The following is a 17,569-nucleotide window of genomic DNA, read 5'->3' as shown; positions in this document are numbered from 1 at the left end:
TGAAGCCTGGAGCTGTCGACTACCTGGAGTTTTCCTGCCCCAAACCACTACCCACTCTTCTGGGTTTCATGCCCACCTGCATCCACAGGCTGACATAGACACCGTCAAGACCCAAAGGCACCTCACCTCCTGGTCTATAGACGACATCGTCCTCCGTGATGTATGATGTTATCTCGCCGGTGTCTGTCCTTTCGTAACGAGATTTTTTTTTCGGGGGCTTCTTTTTGTTCTTCTTCGTGGACTCCTCCGTGGTGGCACTGTTGTTGTCATTGTCCTCGTCTTCGCTGTGATCACTCTCGGCGTAATTTTTGGCTCCTCCTTCCAAGGTACAGCTCCTGCGGGGCCTGGAGTTCTCACTCTCGCGCGCTTTGTCTCGCTTCTCTCTCTCCCGGTCCCGATCTCGGTCCCGGTCCTTCTCTTTGTCTTTGTCTTTGTCTTTGTCAGCTGTCATGATTCGCCACGTGCCTTCTTCTGTCCTCTCACGGCTGGGCCTCCGTGAAAGGTAGACAGTGAGCCTGGGCTTCAGTCTTCTGAATTTCTCACTCAATTCCAGGGAAAATCCAACCACTCCAACAACCCCAACGTTTCAAAAATGCTAGGAGAAAAAAAGAGAGAGTGGAATTGGTTTTCCTGTAACATTTTCTCATATTTCCTTTCCTAAAATAATATTTTGTTCAATGATTCTCTTCCTTACTCATGCTTTAGAACTGAAAAGTTCTAACTGGCCACAGGAAAAAAGGACAAGTGATACAAAATTTAAACATAAACAAACAGTTGCTGGCCTCAGCTAGCATATGGTTTGGGATTTTCTATCACACTAATAATGAACAATATCTGAATGCATAAGGGCAAATGATGCTTTCTATATACAAACTGTTTTTTCCTTTTAAAATGAAAAAGTAAAGTGTATCCCAGTAAACAACATACAAGGGGCACAATCACTGTGGTGCTGAGGAAGACTCTTGAGAGTCCCTTGGACTTCAAGGAAATCAAACCAGTGAATCCTAAAGGAAATCAACTCTGAATATTCACTGGAAGAAGTGACGCTGAAGCTCCAACACTTTGGCTACCTGATGGGAAGAACCAACTCACTGGAAAAGACTGAAGATTGAAGGCAAAAGAAGGCGTGGGCAGACAATGAGACGGTTAGACACCATTGCTGACCCAAAGGACATGAATTTGAATAAACTTTCAGAGATAGTAAAGGACGGGGAAGCCTGGTGTGAAGGCTGGTGTGCTGCAGTCCATGGGGTCGCGAAGAGTCGGACACAGCTTAGCAACTGAACAACAACAAAAATACAAAAGGAGTGTTGTGAACCACAATATTAATTTGAAAGGGAAAGAACCTATAATAAAAATTATTTCCACCTGAAAAAAAAAGTATGTAATCTGGATAGCCTTAGAAAATGTCTTAGGACGTCTCACAGTGCACTGTCTTCTGAAGACTCTTTCTAGTCACTTTTCCAAATTTCCAAAGCTTCTCTCAAGAATAAACATAAGAGTTAACTCAAAAATAACAACCTCAAAGCAAGATTCCTGTGCCTTCTATTATAATTTTTTACATCTTCTAAGTCTGCTATTCTAGTTATTTTCCAAGAAAAATGGTTTCTCAGAGATATATTATCTCAGTCTTCACAAAACAAAGAAGTTCCCAAAACAACCTTCCATCTTAGAGATTATTTGGTGGTTTATACATTCTTCCAAATACCCACTATTAATAGTCTCCCTAAATGTCTCTCTAAAACTAAAGCCCAAAAGGAAAGTCTGAACAGTAATATAATGAGAAGAGTGAACCCCAAACTCCAACCCAATTATTATTAAAAATTTTAAATCTTTTTATTTTATTTACAAGTCAGTTTTGGAACAGTCATAATAACCAGTAATTTTTCTTCTGCAATCTTTTAGCATCTTCCCCAGTATCTCATCTCACTTGTTCAAGTTTGTACCAAACACTGTCTATTTGCCAGGAGTTCAGAAGTAAAGATACCACAAGGGAAGAGCCCATGGTCCCAGCCCTTGATACTCTCACGCAGAAAGAGGAGACAACTGGTCAACAGGAGAACATCGGTTTCTTGTGCTACTCAGGCCAGATAGGAACAATACATGCAAACAAACAAAGACTGGTCCTCTTTACTCAGACAACAACCACCAAGTCAGTTTGTAATCACATGCCTCAAATGCAGAGAAAATTCTCTTTGGTCATGCCAAAGCCGTAAACACTCATGCATTCTCTCCAAACCTCTTAGGTCAAACTTGATACCAGAAGAGACCTTCCCATTAGCACTTCAAATATCCTTAGACATTCAGGGGGGAAAAAAAAAGTTAACAACCAGCTTTAGGAGAGAGACCCATGAAGGAGCAATAATGCCAACAATCTATAAGCAAAGTCAGAAGTGTGACAGTATGAAGCACAAACCTAACCTGCTTCCTTCTATAGAGGAAATGCACTCTCAGATAGGATTTCAATTTTCTAAACATATTTCCAGAAAATGAAAAATTATTCTACTGCCTACAAAAGTTCTACTTCAATGAATCATCTGCTAAACAGACAGTAACAAACCCCCAAGTCCCTGGAGGCCACTAGTGTTAGCAATTGGAAATACACAAAAAGACATATTACTTTCTCCATTGGGCTTAAGTTTAGAGCCCGAACAAGCCAATCATGCAAGAAAGAAAACCATCAGCTAACATGGTTGTTAAAACATTCCTCTTTGACATTAAAAACATACCAAGGTCTCCTGGGAGTCTAAAAAGAACAACGAGCTTAGGCTGAAAGACTCTCAGATTCAGTTCAGGACAGACATACTTCAGAGAAGTTCAAGAAAACATAATTTCCCCAGGGTTAACAGGATAACTGCTCCAGAAAACAGTGTAAAAATATTATTTCAGCACTTAAACAGAAAAAAAAGTAGTAAGTCCAAACTGTACATCCAACATTACTCCCTACAAAATCATATAGTATACTTCTACTTACAAAAAACTTTGAGTTGTTTCTGCCAAGAGTTAGCAAGAAAAAAATCAATAATCAGTAGATAAAGCATCCATGCAATGAAACCCTCTGTGTGTATGTGTAGCCAGCTTTCAGATAACTAAGAATACTGATAATCCAAAGCTAAAGTCAATTCAACTTCTGTTCACATTCGTCTCTGAAATATAGCACAGTGGGGACTTTTTTTTCCCTCTGCATTTACCACAATAATCATCATTTTTCTCAGCTTCATTATAAAATGACCAACATACAATGCAACATTTGAGGTAAGGGATCCAGTGGCTCTGAGAAAGGCAGCTGTCATCTCAGGACACTGGAAATGTTCTACTCGGTAGGTAACACTATAGTGTCTTTGTATAACAGCAAGGGGTTCACAAAGCAGGTCCCTGCCATGATCTCACTGGATTCTGTCTACTACTCAGTGATGTGAACCAAACGGGAGTCATCACCCCACTTTTCAGGATACAGAAGGGGAACTAAGAAGACAGCATCTGTAGTGGAGTCTGAAGCAGCCCTCGCCAAGGTGAACCCACCTGACCTGATGTCAACCTACTGCTCAGATTACAATCTATATCTTCACAGGGGCCAACTTTTCCTACATATATCCTTGCTGATAATTAGCACAGACACGTTTAGGAAACACACTCATTTTAGTCTCTCCCACCCAAACTGAAGGTACTCTTCCCCAGTAAGAAAGAAGAAAATTTTGAAAATATCTAAGTCAATCCACTACTCAACCCAATTCAACAGGAAATACAGGAAAAGACACAGGTAACAAAAGGAGAACTCTAATCTAAAAGACATTTCAGATTCAAAACAATCTTCTTCACTGAACAAATGTCAACTGAATGCCCACGATGCTAGCGTGCTGAATGCCCAGTGCACTAGTTATGTGCCCACGTGTGGGGAAGACAGCAGAGAACCCCATAAAAACATCCCTGACCTGTGGACCTGATGCTCCAGAAGTGGAGAAAGGTATGAACATATATACAAATATATAGATACATCTCTATACTAAAAGAGCTTACGTAGGGAGTCCAGTGGGAACAAGGGAGTATAAGAGGACTGCAATTTTAAACAATGGTGAGGGAGGCAGCTTTGTCCCAAGAATACAGAAGAGACACGGAGACCACTGCAACAGAGAGAAAGCAACTGCAAATGTCCAGAGGCTGGAGTGATTCAGGTACGTTCAAACCTCAGGAAGCCAGAGGGTTTGGAGTGACATGAGAAAGAGGACTGATTTTTAATAAAAATAAATGTACAGTCCTCTCACTAGTTTCCAGATTCATCAGACTGCACTTGATTTTATCTTAACTGATAAAATTTGGTAGGCTGGCTTAGTTTCAGTGTAATCTAATCAATTAAAGTCATTCATTCAACAGTCAATGATACAGAACTATTCTTCACTGTTTCAGGTTACTTAAATAAACCTCTACACAAACATCGTTTGCCTCTTCAAAATGAAGCCAACAACCACATTCAAACACCTTACACTACTTACCAGAAGCAATCTGGATAAAGTACTCAAATTTCAATCATGCTCAGGGCCCAAATCTCATTTAAGGAAACCATTTTTTGTCACTATTTCAGTGGTCCCAGGAGGTTTGGCCCCTTGGTAGAATTGCAAGCATAGTGGACTGAGAAGCAAACGTTCATGCTCTGGCACTGCCAGGGCTGGTGCCTTGGGGAAATCACTCTCTCTCTGAGTCAGTTTCACTGCTATAGGGCTGGGATAATAACTGGGCTTCCCAAGTGGCTCAGTGGTAAAGAATCTGCCTGCAATGCAGACCTGAGTCAGGAAGATCCCCTGGAGAAGGAAATGGCAACCCACTCCAGTATTCTTGCCTGGGAAATCCCATGGACAGAGGAGCCTGACGGACTACAGTCCATGGGGTCACAAGAGAGTCAGAGATGACTTAGCGACTAAAAAAAACAAGGAATAATAACTAGCTATTCACAGAGCTGCTATGAAAATTAAGTATATGCGTACACAGCAAATACACTTAAGAGATTGCAAAATGCTTTATAAATGTAAACTATCAATAATATATACCTAGGTCAGTCATGACTTATTCTCGACTACAGCAGATTATATCCAATCATATATCATACTATGCAACATATAAACGTAGCCAAACATCACCCTTACCCTCAAGAATTTATTTCCTACAAGGGAGGAGGGGCGGTTCTATTACATGATTAAGAAATAAATTACATAAAACTGACCACAAATGAAGTAAAAAAAATTCTAAAATATCTCTTCTTGGATCACGTGAAACCCACTTAGCACTGAAAACTTGCTCGTCCCACCTAAGTGCCCGATCCCTGGGTTCTACTCATTTCAGCGGCTCAAGCCAGATTCAGGAGGACACTTGACCCTTACGCCAAATGCAGTTAGTGAATCAATTAATTCTTTCTCATTCAACCACAGCAAGAAATGCTAACGTTTGTCAAATACCCAACCAACCATGCGCTAGGCGTTTTGTTCAGCTCTCGGGGGTCTACCAATTGCCTCCTGAATAACTCTGTAATTCATCCACTGCTCCAACTGACGCAGAAAGTGCCTATTTCAAGCCATCACCATCATTCACACAGATTACTACAACTGCCTTCTAACTGGTCTCTCTGACTACAAAATTTTGTTTTTGCCTTCCTTCCAATTCATCCTCCAATGCAGCCAGCCAAGCATCTGACCCTCTACCAGTTCTTTTTAAAAAATAGCTTTATTGAGCTATAATTCACACACCATACAATTCACCACATAATGAACAGCTAAGCGCCCACCATTCCTTTTCAAAGAGCACAGAGGCCTTCCTTTCCTGACACCCTTTCTCTTCTCCAGCCCACCTCACCCTTCTCGAATGCTCCAGCTGACCATTCCCCTCTGTTGGCCTAATCTCTACTCAACTCAGAGCCTCTGGCATTCCTGCTGCCCAACTCCAGGAAGCTCCCAGACCCACCCAAAGTCCACCCTTCACTGTTTCCTATCCTGCCTGTAAAATGGCCCTCACTGACCCACCACTGGTACCTGCTGTTAACCTACATCCCTTCTCCACTGACTGACAAGGACCATGACTACAGCATAACAGTCACTGGAACAACTCCTATTGACGCAGCCTCCTCTCTACATCAAATCCACTAGAGTTTTTGTCCCTCTCATCACGTGACCATCAGGCATCCTCTGACAGGGTTAATCACACCATCTCCTTCTGCAAAGGCCCTTTTCTTTGGGCATTCCCAGCACAGTCATCTCCTAGAATCTATTCCACTGTTCCTCCACCACCAGTACTGGACCTACTATTCATGGAGTAGTGCCTAGAGAAACTACTCTCTAGGCACTGCACAGAGTCCTCTTTTCTCATCCTCTACTTTATCCCAGTCCATCTCATTGTGTCCATCAGCCCTCAGGTACCACATCCACACAGGCAATCCACAAATGAACATGCCTACCAAACTTCTCCTGCAGAGGCAGCTGTCTGTGAAAACTGCCCACCTGAAGTCTCCTCTGGGATGTCTCAAAGGTCCCTCAACGTATCAAAACCAAGGCAGGCTCTGGCCCCACATGGCCTGTCTTATGACTGGTGCCCCTGACCATCCTGTTAGGCAAGCTGGACATTGAAGCCTCACGTTCAGCGCCTCCATCATCAACAAAGCATGACACTGTCACCTTATAAATTTCTCTTAAACGCATCTACTTGGGAGCAACCCCAACACCTCAACCTTAGTGAAAAAGCTACTAGTGTACCCTTCCTGTGCCACTTCAAACTGGCTCCTCTTGAAATCCACTCCTCTGAACCCTCACAATCCTCTTTTTACACTGAAGCTAGGTCTCTGCTTTCAAAAGGCTAATGTGACTAGTCAATCCTCACCTTAAAATACTCAATGACTTGTCACTTCCAGTCACTAAAACCAAATCTGGGACTGTTAACTAGAAACTCAAAACCCAGTGCAGGGGACATGGGTTCAATCCCTGCCTGGTCTGGGAATTAAGATCCCACACGCTACGGGGCAACTAGCCCATGCTCCACAACAAGAGAGTCACCATAATGAGAAGTCCACACACTGCAATAAAGAGCAGCCCCTGCTCACCACAACCAGAGAAAAGCCCAACAGCAACAACAAAGACAAATCCTCGCCAGGATCCTTTCTTTCTGCCCTTATCTTTCTATCTGGCCTCAACCCCCACCCACTTCCTACACTGTGCCTAACCCCACTGCCTTTCCCACGGTTCCTTGAACACACTCCCCCATCTGGACTGAGACAGTTGCATTTCTTCCTTCTGTCTGTGGTGCTCTTCTCCTCTCCTGGTCTAGGTATCTCCTACTCTTCCTTCAGGTCCCAGTTCAATAGCAACTTCCCCAGGATGTCCTTTCTTGCCCAAGAGGACTAGGTTAATGCAGCACTTTCCACCACTGTAACTTCGCATTTGTTTGTGTGTACCTCTCAGCTAGAAGTTCCATGAGGAGCTGACCCTGACTATTTTTGCCCTGTGCTGTACTCTCAGATCCTAACTCACCACCTGGCACACACAGGCGAGTAATAAATTACTTTTCTCTGCCCTCTCTCTGACACATAAGCTGGGGCAATTAAGAGGGCATTATGATGAGACTTTTATTTGGGAAAGAAAGTATTCCAGGAGTAATTAACTGAGGGGCTGCTTGAGCTGGCTTATAAACCATGAACAGGATGAGAAGGAACCAAAAGGAGGAGGAAACATTACAGGTCCAGCAAAAAGAGTGACTGAATCCTTGTCCTTGATGGCATATACAGGGTAAAACTAGTCGCAGTAAGCTTATGTAGAGAGGGAGAGGGAAACAGATGATAGAGGCTCCTAAAACAATAAAGCAGCTAACACTCACTGAGCACTTAACATGCACTGAGCATTTTACACATGTTAATTCATTTAATCTTCACTATAATGAGAATGAGAATATAATTTATCTTCCAAACTGGGACACATCTGAGAGCAAAAAGATTAATAATTGTTCAGGAAAAACATAAAAGCAGGTCACATGACCACCCTAGCTGTAGCTCTATTCAGTAGATGCTGTGGCTGTGTGCATTTTCCCTGTGCAAAAGCAAGCACTGAGAGGCTGAGCAAGGAGACCCAGATCATCCAGCTTTGGCTCAGACCCAGAGTGTTGACTTAGAGCCCATCCTCTTAACCACAAGGCTACACTGCCTTCAATTACACGGCCTTAAAAGCCAAGCCAATACAGTTGCTAAGCACACATTGTTACTGCAGACTCCTAAGATGAAAATGGCATTTTGGGGAACATTCATCTCATCTGGCAGAAGATACTTTCCATCAAGAGCTGTTGTGCCATTCCAACAAGTTTGCTTTCAAATCCACTACCTCCAAAAGCCTAAATTAAGAACCAGGATCCTCAAGAACTTCTGCCTTTGCCATTTCTACATTTATTGTGCCTCAGTAAATGCTTTTACTTTCTCCTTTAGGAACAAAACGGGTCGGTCCAAGTATACAAGACCTGAGTGATCTACCCACAGCAGAACACAAAGAAAGAAGGAGGCAGCTAGGTGAATGCTTTCAAAGGAAAATCAATTTTTTTTTCCTGTCCCTTTTATACCAACAGCCTGGGAATGAAAATGGAGTGACTTTTGCTCTGGAAAGGAAAGGTCACTCTAACACTTGACTCCCTGGATAAGAACTCATCAACAACAAGCTGCTGCGGAGAACACTTCAAAATAGGCTGGGAAATCACTGACAGAAATGCATGGGAAATAGGAGGTCAGCAGATCTGGGAGCCCACGCAGAGGTCAGAGGGTTTTACCTGAGACAAATGTGGTCCTGAGAGCGGTCCTCCCACATGAAAATAAACCAGTGTGAAGTTCTCCCACCCAAACAAATTCAACCATTTACAAGTAAATGACTGTATGTGCACCTCCAAAGATTCTCTATATTTGGGGGTAGTAAATATTTAAACTCGATCTGTTTAAATATTCAGTGAGTTGAGATACTCGTTCCTGAAACACGTTTTATTAAGAGAACCTAAATCACCGAGATGGGACGCATTAGTCAAATTCAGAGTGCAGCCTTTGTGGTATCAAAACAGAAAGAGGCCCAGAATGAACACGTCTTAATCACAAGCGGGTGTAATGCTTAGAGCAGCTCTTCTTCAACTCCCTGAGAAGACTATGGGGAAAAAACAGAACTAAGATTGGTGAACTCTGACAAGTATCTTAATTTCTTCCAAAAAGACACAATAACAACAAAACATACAACCTGCAAAGGTGGGGAAAGTACCCAGAACAGCAAAACTCCAGGTTATGATCAACAACCCAATTAAATAACAAACAACACATAATCTTTTTATTTGAAGCAACAGTAAGGAATTCCCAAAGATGAGATGCCCAAGTGGCTTCCCCCGCATCCCCCCTCTTAAAAAATTAAAAACCCTCCGTTCTTTAAAGAGCACACAAACTGATCCACACAAGCAATTGATTTCTATACTGTTAAAAAGTTTTCCCCAATTACCTACGAAATGTTTTGCCTTACATGTTGCCTATAGTTGTGTCTTTTCTATTAAGTACTTAAGGAATACTCACTGCTTACTTTAAACCATGGCTTCTCAATGGTGGCACAATTAAGATTTTCAGCCAGATTATTGGGGGAGGGGAGGGCAGGGGGTTTGCCTGTCCTGTGCATTATCCCTGGTCTCCACTCACATAGACTCTAGTAGCACAACCCACTGCTCCAATTAGGACAACAAAGAATATCTCCAAATACTGCCACATAGCCTCTGGGATGGGGTGGGGGGGGGTGGGGGCCCGCGCAAAGCTGTTCACAGGTGAGAACTGCTGCTTTAAATGAATAAAACTATTGGTCAGTCACAGAGATTTCAAAGGGTTAAGCAGCTGTGTTGCTTTATTTAGAATTATGCTGGACCAATATGGAATGCATGAGAGAACACTGTATGAAAACTGTATAATATGGCATGTTCTTCATTCTCTGAAATAGACTGGACTAACTCAAAACACTTCCTGACATAGAAATTACACAGATGTGTGAAGCTGAATTAGGAAAACAGAAGTAAATATTCTGAAAATCTTGATGCTTCCCGGCAAGCCCTGAAGGTTATCAAGAGTACTGTTACTCAAGCAGTGACCTGTTCTGGTCCTGGGGCCAAATGGATGCTTCTGTTAGCACACAACTAACTGAGAAAAACTGGTGCCCTCAATGCCAAGAACCAAATGCCTATGAAGCCAAGCCCCTTATGGGAAAGATGAAAGAATTCCTGAACTCACTCTCTCAAGGACTTCCCAGGTGGCGCTAGTGGTAAAGAACCCTCCTGTCAATGCAGGAGACAATCCCTGGGTCAGGAAGATCCCCTGGTGAAGGAAATGGCTTCCCACGCCAGTAATCTTGCCTGGAGAATCCCATGGACAGGAGCCTGGCAGGCTAGAGTCCACGGCGTCATTGAGTCGGACGGACACGGCTGAAGTGGCTTAGCACACACTCTCTCAAAGCGTGGTCACAGATAGAAAACCAAATGGATAAAAGAGAAACATAAAAGTCAAGCAGATGGATAAGTAAAATATGGTATATCCATAAAACAGAACATTATCCAGCAAGAACAAGAAATGAAATCTTGATCTATGTTTCAACATGGGTAAGCCTGGGAAGCATCATGTGACGTGAAAAGTGGAAGTCACAGAAGACCACAAACTGTATGATCCCATGAATTATGGAATGTCCGGAGAAGACAAATCCCTGGGGACAGAAAGCAGACCTGGAGGTGGGGGTGGAGGTTGCTATGCTTATGAGTTTCATTTGGGGATGATATCAAGGTTCTAGAATTGATTATGGTGATGCCTGCACGTATCTGTGAAAATATGAAAAGCCATTAAATTGTACACTTTAAATGGGTAAATTATGTGAATTATATTTCATTACAGCTGTTAAAACACAAACACACACAAACAGTTAACATTACAAAGTTATTTTTAAAAACTGCTCAGGCCTTGCTATAGCTTAAAAAAAAAATGCACCTAGCTATAAAATTCACAAGGGTTGGCTCCACCTCCACAATTGAGAAAAACATCCTCTTAATGCTATAAAAGCAGAGGAGTTAATTAAACACAAAGGAGAAGTTTTATTTCATGTAACACTGAGAATGAAAGAGAACCTTCCTTGGACCACAGTAATCTTTAATATGCAGGAATGCTTGGTCAGGCTTACTACCTCTGCACAACATGTTCCAAAGCAGATAAGTTGGACAGGGTTTCTTTCAGTTTGCAGAGCCTCCACATTCAGTTAATTTGCAACCATGGCACATAAACTCTCAGAGGCTGATAAAAGGAAATGACAGGGTGGATTTTATACTTAACTTAATACAATCACACTTCACACATATATGAAAAGCCAAAAGCATTCATAATACACTTCTAATCCATGGGTACAAATTATATCAGGGGAAAAATAAAACTATAAAACCCACCAGAGCAGTCCTTCTAAAAACACTTAAAATCTGACTCTCAGATGAAAAGGAAAAGTAGCTCTGATCAAAAGCATAAATCTAAACCCAAAGTCAGTGTGCCATTTTCTTGGACTGAGCTGTTCTAACTGTGCATGATATGCTCTTGGTTGACCAGATGTATTACCCTGCCATCTTTGTTAATCTGATGTCTTTCAAAGAGAAAAGCAAAAGAGCCACTAGTTCTTGGCATCTTGAATTATTCAATTATTCAATTCAAGATGCCAAGAACAAGCAAGTGACCAGGTAGTGACCAGGGAGGGCGGGGACACTGGACCGTAACACTTAAATGCTATAGTTGTAACAGTGATCATCAAAGAAACACCAATGTCCAAAGTCGCTGTGAATTCCTCCATTCAATAAATATTTATTAAGCACCTACTAGGGGCCAAGCCAAGAGTCTGACACGACTGAGCGACTTCACTTTCACTTTTCACTTTCATGCATTGGAGAAGGAAATGGCAACCCACTCCAGTGTTCTTGCCTGGAGAATCCCAGGGATTGCGGAGCCTGGCTGCTGTCTATGGGGTCGCACAGAGTCGGACACGACTGAAGCGACTTAGCAGCAGCAGCAGGGGCCAAGCACTACCACAGGAGCTACAGACACATATACAACCAGAACACACACAAGCTCTAACCACAGAGGCTTACAGTACAGCAGGGGAGGGGGCAGACAACACACAAGACAAGAAAACATACAGTACATTAGCTGGTGATGAGTGAGTGCTATGGAGAAAAACAAAGTTGGGCAAAAGGGAAAAGGAGGGTGTGGATTTATTCAAGGTAATCAATGATAAGGGGTCATTTGACCTAAAGGAAGTAAGGCAGCAGGAAATATGGTTATCTGGGGGAAGGCATTTCAAGCAGAGAGAAAAGTAAGTACTGAGGCCTGAAATGTGCACGCCAGCACATCCAAACAGCATCAGAAAGCCAAAGTGGCTGAAACAGCGGCACCAAAGAAGAGCCTCTGTAGGGTTTTGGCACAGAGAAGTAGTGATCTGAGTTAAATTTGAACAGACTCCCTCCGGCTGCTGAGGGGTTAGGAAACTCTGAGTTCAGGCCAGGTGTCAGTCGTGCAGGGGCAAGCAGAGGCCAGACTGTGGGCAGGTTGTGCAAGAAGGGCCCTGGGAATCTGCTATCACACTGCATGCGATGTGAGACAAAGGGAAGAGGCAGAGTGGAGGCTGCAATTTGGGCTGAGCAGCCAAAGAGCAGAACTTCCTTCACTGATAAGGAAAAAGGAAAACTGCCATTCTGTTTGGAACATTTGAGATGCCTAGCGATATCCCAGCAGAAATGCAGGTTCAGGTTAAGAGGTCAAAAAGCTTTGGACTAGAGACTGAAACCTGGGAGTCTTCAATATGCAATCCCTACACCAACAACCATGAGAATGCATGATCTGGAAACAAACTACAGGAGATGAAACATTCAGGCTGGCAAGAGAATACTCAGAAACAAGTTAAGACATTACAGACAGACCAAATACACCCGTGAAATGCGGGTGAAGTGTCAGTGACAGGATGAGGGAAAGACTGTCTCAGACTACCTTCTGGAAATCCTGAGGTAAAAACAACACATTGTTTAATTCACAGAGAAGCCCTCTACATCTGCGACAGTTGCCTACAGGCAAATTATATATTAATGGTGTTACCAAATGCTGCAATTCATAAAACCCAGCCTGCTACAGTTTCGCCTGTCTCTACTTTAGGAGGACATACAAGACAGGAACACCTTCTCCACTCCCCACCCCATTTCAAAGAGCTTGGGCGAGGTGGAAGGGGGAGACCCTTTTCACTCTGAAAATTAATGAAGGGGGTTTAATGGATTTTAAGAAGTTTTCTTACTATAGGCTCCACATGAAAAGAAAAAAAGAAAAAACATAGTAAATAAGTATATGAATTCAAAACAAAAGTTCAATTCCAGGAAAAAAAATGAGATTTAATAGTCTCACTAGTGATGTTTCAGTTCAGTTCAGTTGCTCAGTCGTGTCTGACTCTTTGCAACCCCACGGACTGCAGCACACCAGGCCTCCCTGTCCATCACCAACCCTCAGAGTTTACTCAAACTCATGCCCATCAAGTCGGTGATGCCATCCAACCATCTCATCCTCTGTTGTCCCCTTCTTCTCCCACCTTCAATCTTTCCCAGCATCAGGGTCTTTTCAAATGAGTCAGCTCTTCGCATCAGGTAGCCAAAGAAATGGAGTTTCAGCTTCAACATCAGTCCTTCCAATGAATACTCAGGACTGATCTCCTTTCTGGAGTTATTTCTCCACTGATCTCCAGCAGCATACTGGGCACCTGCCAACCTGGGGAGTCCATCTTTCAGTGTCCTATCTTTTTGCCTTTTCATACAGTGATGTTTAGTCGGTGTCACAATTTGAGTCCTAAAGAAGTGCTGAGTCAAATGGGGGTCAGGGGATGAGAGCGTTTTCTTTTTAAATACTCGATGTGAAAGGTTTAATTGGACTCAAAATATATGTGTGTTATCAAGAAAATTATGTCTATATTTGACAATGAAAGAATGAGGGACAAAACACGTAATGAGTTTTTCACAAAGTCCTGTATAGACATTTCCAAAATATCTCCAGTTTACCCAGTACACTATACAAATATCTTCTATTTATGTGGAGGGGGGCTTCCCTGGTGGTTCAGTGGTTAAAGAGTTACCTGCCAATGCAGGAGATGGAGATTTGATCCCTGGGTTGGGAAGATTGTCTGGACAAGGAAATGGTAACCCACTCCAGCATTCTTGCCTGGAAAATCCCATAGACAGAGGAGCCTAGCAGGCTACAGTTTATGGGGGTGCAAAAGAGTTGGACACGACTTAGCAACTAAACAACAACAAATGTATGCGTAACAGCAGGAAGCATGAGCTCCAGGTAATCTTGACAGTGCGAGCATGTTCTTCTGTAGTTGACTGTTGCAGATTCCCCAGGCTTTTTGGCACCTAATGACTTACCACATTAACACTCAAGAGTAGGAAGAGCCAGAAAAGGAGGGGCAGGGTCACTGCCCAGAAACGGAGTCTAGATTTCTAAATAAGGATTCCTACATGTAATTATCTAGCTGCTATCATTCGTCAGCAATGAAGGCTGCATTGGTAACTTTTTCTCAGCACTCTCCATGGCCAAAGTGGTACCCAAGACTGCCAGGAGCAGTCAAGCGGTATGTGACACGTGCTGCAAAAAGTGCAACACCAATAAGCTGAATGCACATTTTCCATTTTGGAAACTGAAAATGGGGAAACTGCAGGTAGGAGGGAGGAAACTGTGAAGGGAGGCGCATGGCACAGGCCTATGGGGGCCCTGAAGCACCCCCGCGGCGCCAGCAGCGGCCTCTCCGGATGCCCGCGCCAGACACAGCTGGCTTCTGGCCCCAGTCAGCAAGCCCACTGTAGGTTCACAGTTCGCAAAGAGTCTCCTCGTAAAATAAACATAACTCCTCGGAAAAATATCAAGTTTATCTATCAAAAAAAGAAACCCCTGAATAAATGTGTGTGTGTGTGTGTGTGTGTGTGTAATCAGCAATAAGTAGTGTGTGTATGTGTGTGTGTGTAATCAGCGATAAGTAGAATAAATTCCTATGGAGGATAGAATGTTCTATTTTTACCTTCTTGATAAGAGGAACAGTCTTACACCCAAGAATAAAACAGTCCCTATTACAATGTAGCAGCTTAATTTGTTTACTACAAGAAGCTTTAGAGGATGATAGAAGATGATGTAAGGGCCTCACACCACAGATAATATACTACAGTCTGGCTCAGGATGTAACAGATTCTCAAATAAAAAACTCATTTACCTCTCAGACCAGATCCTCCTGAGAATGAGAAGAGAATGCCATTAAGACGGTATCGGGTTTCCAATACCCCTCTAAAGCAAGTATCGGTCAAGATCTTGGAAAGAAGACCATAAACGAGAAACCCATTAATCTGTGAAACAAATAAAGGGCTTCAAAAATAAGTGTCAAAATAAGAAAAATTAACTAGCATGTTTCTTTAAAGAATGAGGTGAAAGAATGTGATTCTCTAGTTTATATTAAAGCACATCCAAATTAAATCTATTGCAGTATCATTTAAAACACAAACTGTTATTAACTAATATGTACAAAAGTTGAAGCTTTTCCTATAGACCCCTGGCCTAAGAGAGGGCTCATCTCGACATTTATAAATTATTAACACTGCCCTGTAACTACCGCTAGACTATAAAAGAACCTTTTCACTTATGGACCTGAACATTATCATCAGAAGGAAAGTAATACAGGGAAGGGGAAAAAAAGAAAAGCTGGGCCTTCAGAGCTTTTCAAATTAAATTTTTAAAAGTATGAGAGCAACTGTCAAGGTCACAGTTATAGACAATAACCATGATAACACTGAGCAGAACTGAAGACGGCAGAAACTGCACTTCTTCAAGAAGCAGGTACATCCGTTAACAAGACTTTATTGGCCATGCACTGGAAGGATTAATCAATACCACAGGTATCTTTTTCTAAGCTTTCATCTCATATAGTGCAAGATAAAGATGGTAGAGCAACTGAATTGCCTGATTAAATAAGATCTGTATTCAACCTGTTCAAAGTCAAGTTCCCTGACAAGTCTCAGTTTTGTTTTCAAGGAAAAATTAAACCTACCAGCAAAATACTCATTCCATACTCCACAACCACAAAAGCACCAGAAGCTCAGTTTATTGTCCAATGTAAACGCATAATATATTGAAGAGTTCTAGTCTCTAGTGACCTTTATGAACACCTGGAAAATGCAAGCAAGGCAATATGCAGCATGAGAGAACATAAATTTCAAAAGCAACTGATGAACGCAACCTGAAAGGCTGAAATGTAAATGGAGCATAGGGTTACAACCGCATTCTCAAAAGGAATCTTCGTTCTCACTTCAGAAGACAGAGAAATTTATTCTCAAATGCTGTCAATGGAAAAATTGTCACTTCTGATTCAAGTTAATTTTATCACACCTACAGGACCTTGGGGAAAAGGCATAGATCCCTTTCTTTATTCTCCTCCCTGCTTTATCCTGCAATGTGCAAATTGACTAACAATACAACTAACTACCTAGAGACACATGTGCCATTTTCAGCAATTGGTAATTTACAGTTTTGTTTTAGATTGCTTTTTTTTAACCAGATGGATATGATGTGTTGCTTCTTCCCTGTAGGTCTGTCACTTTTGATTTTTTTTTTTAAACAAATGGTATGATACAAACAGGTAAGAAGCATTTTTAAGAATATTACAGAATTTCAGAACTGTGTAGAAAATACAGTAAAAATCCAGAGTAATTCATCACATTACAAACTATATAAATAATCAATGCCAACTCTCGCTCTTCTTTAGAACAGAATGAGTTGTGGATAAGAGTAATAGAAATTCTACAACTTAACTGCACTTAACTAATATCAGGAGTTCTTGATAGGAATCTGATTCCCCAAATACAGGCCACATCAATATATGCCTTAACCCTTGATCAGAAACTCTCTAAAGGGCTCTCACAGTACAAGCATGGTCTCCTGGTTTCTGCACAGATTCCTGAGAGCAGGAATCTGTGTCATGTTAACTTTGAAAGCAATCAACTATCTGATTAATGAACAAAATCCATTTATTAATTAGACTTCATTTTTCATTACTCACTAACAAGTTTTCTTCTTATAATCAAAGAGCATAGATTCTTAGAGCAGAATAATGTGGTTCTCATTAATAGTCTTCTTAAATACACAAAAAAGGCTACCTTTGGGGGTATTGTTTGAAAAATTAAACTGTAATTCTCCTTGTCACACACCAGTAGATGTACCTTTATACTCCCACTTTCATTCCAACTTTCTCTGAAAAAATAAATAAACAAAAGCTTACGTTCTTAGAACTATTAACACGTCTGTACGCGAGAGAACGCCCTCTGATGTTATTCACTGACAGCCATGCGAATCACTTAAGAGCTTTAATTTGGAGCTGTGTTGTTTAATATGGTAGCCACTGGCCATATGTTGCTATTTTAATTAGTTAAAATTAAATAAAATAAAAAATTTGGTTCCTCAGTCACACTAGCTGCATTTCAAGTACTCACCAGTCCTGTGTGGCTAGTA

General features: G+C 41.9%; 1 protein-coding gene across 4 annotated transcripts in view; it reads right to left on the bottom strand.

The window, feature by feature from the left end:
- The window catches only part of RERE (arginine-glutamic acid dipeptide repeats), a 415,540-nt gene that overhangs the window by 263,164 nt on the left and 134,807 nt on the right, over positions 1-17,569 (bottom strand). For all 4 annotated transcript variants that reach the window (XM_018060396.1, XM_018060399.1, XM_018060398.1 and 1 more), the window contains exon 2: positions 127-595. In XM_018060396.1, coding sequence (XP_017915885.1) covers positions 127-451 — 325 coding nt within the window. In that variant the 5' untranslated portion in view covers positions 452-595. The remainder of the gene's footprint in view (positions 1-126; positions 596-17,569) is intronic.

The sequence above is a fragment of the Capra hircus genome, chromosome 16 (assembly GCF_001704415.2).
Source record: "Capra hircus breed San Clemente chromosome 16, ASM170441v1, whole genome shotgun sequence".
In the NCBI taxonomy this organism is placed as follows: Eukaryota; Metazoa; Chordata; class Mammalia; order Artiodactyla; family Bovidae; genus Capra; species Capra hircus.
The sequence above is the reverse complement of the archived record's forward strand: the minus strand, read 5'-3'. Positions and strand labels throughout refer to the sequence as shown.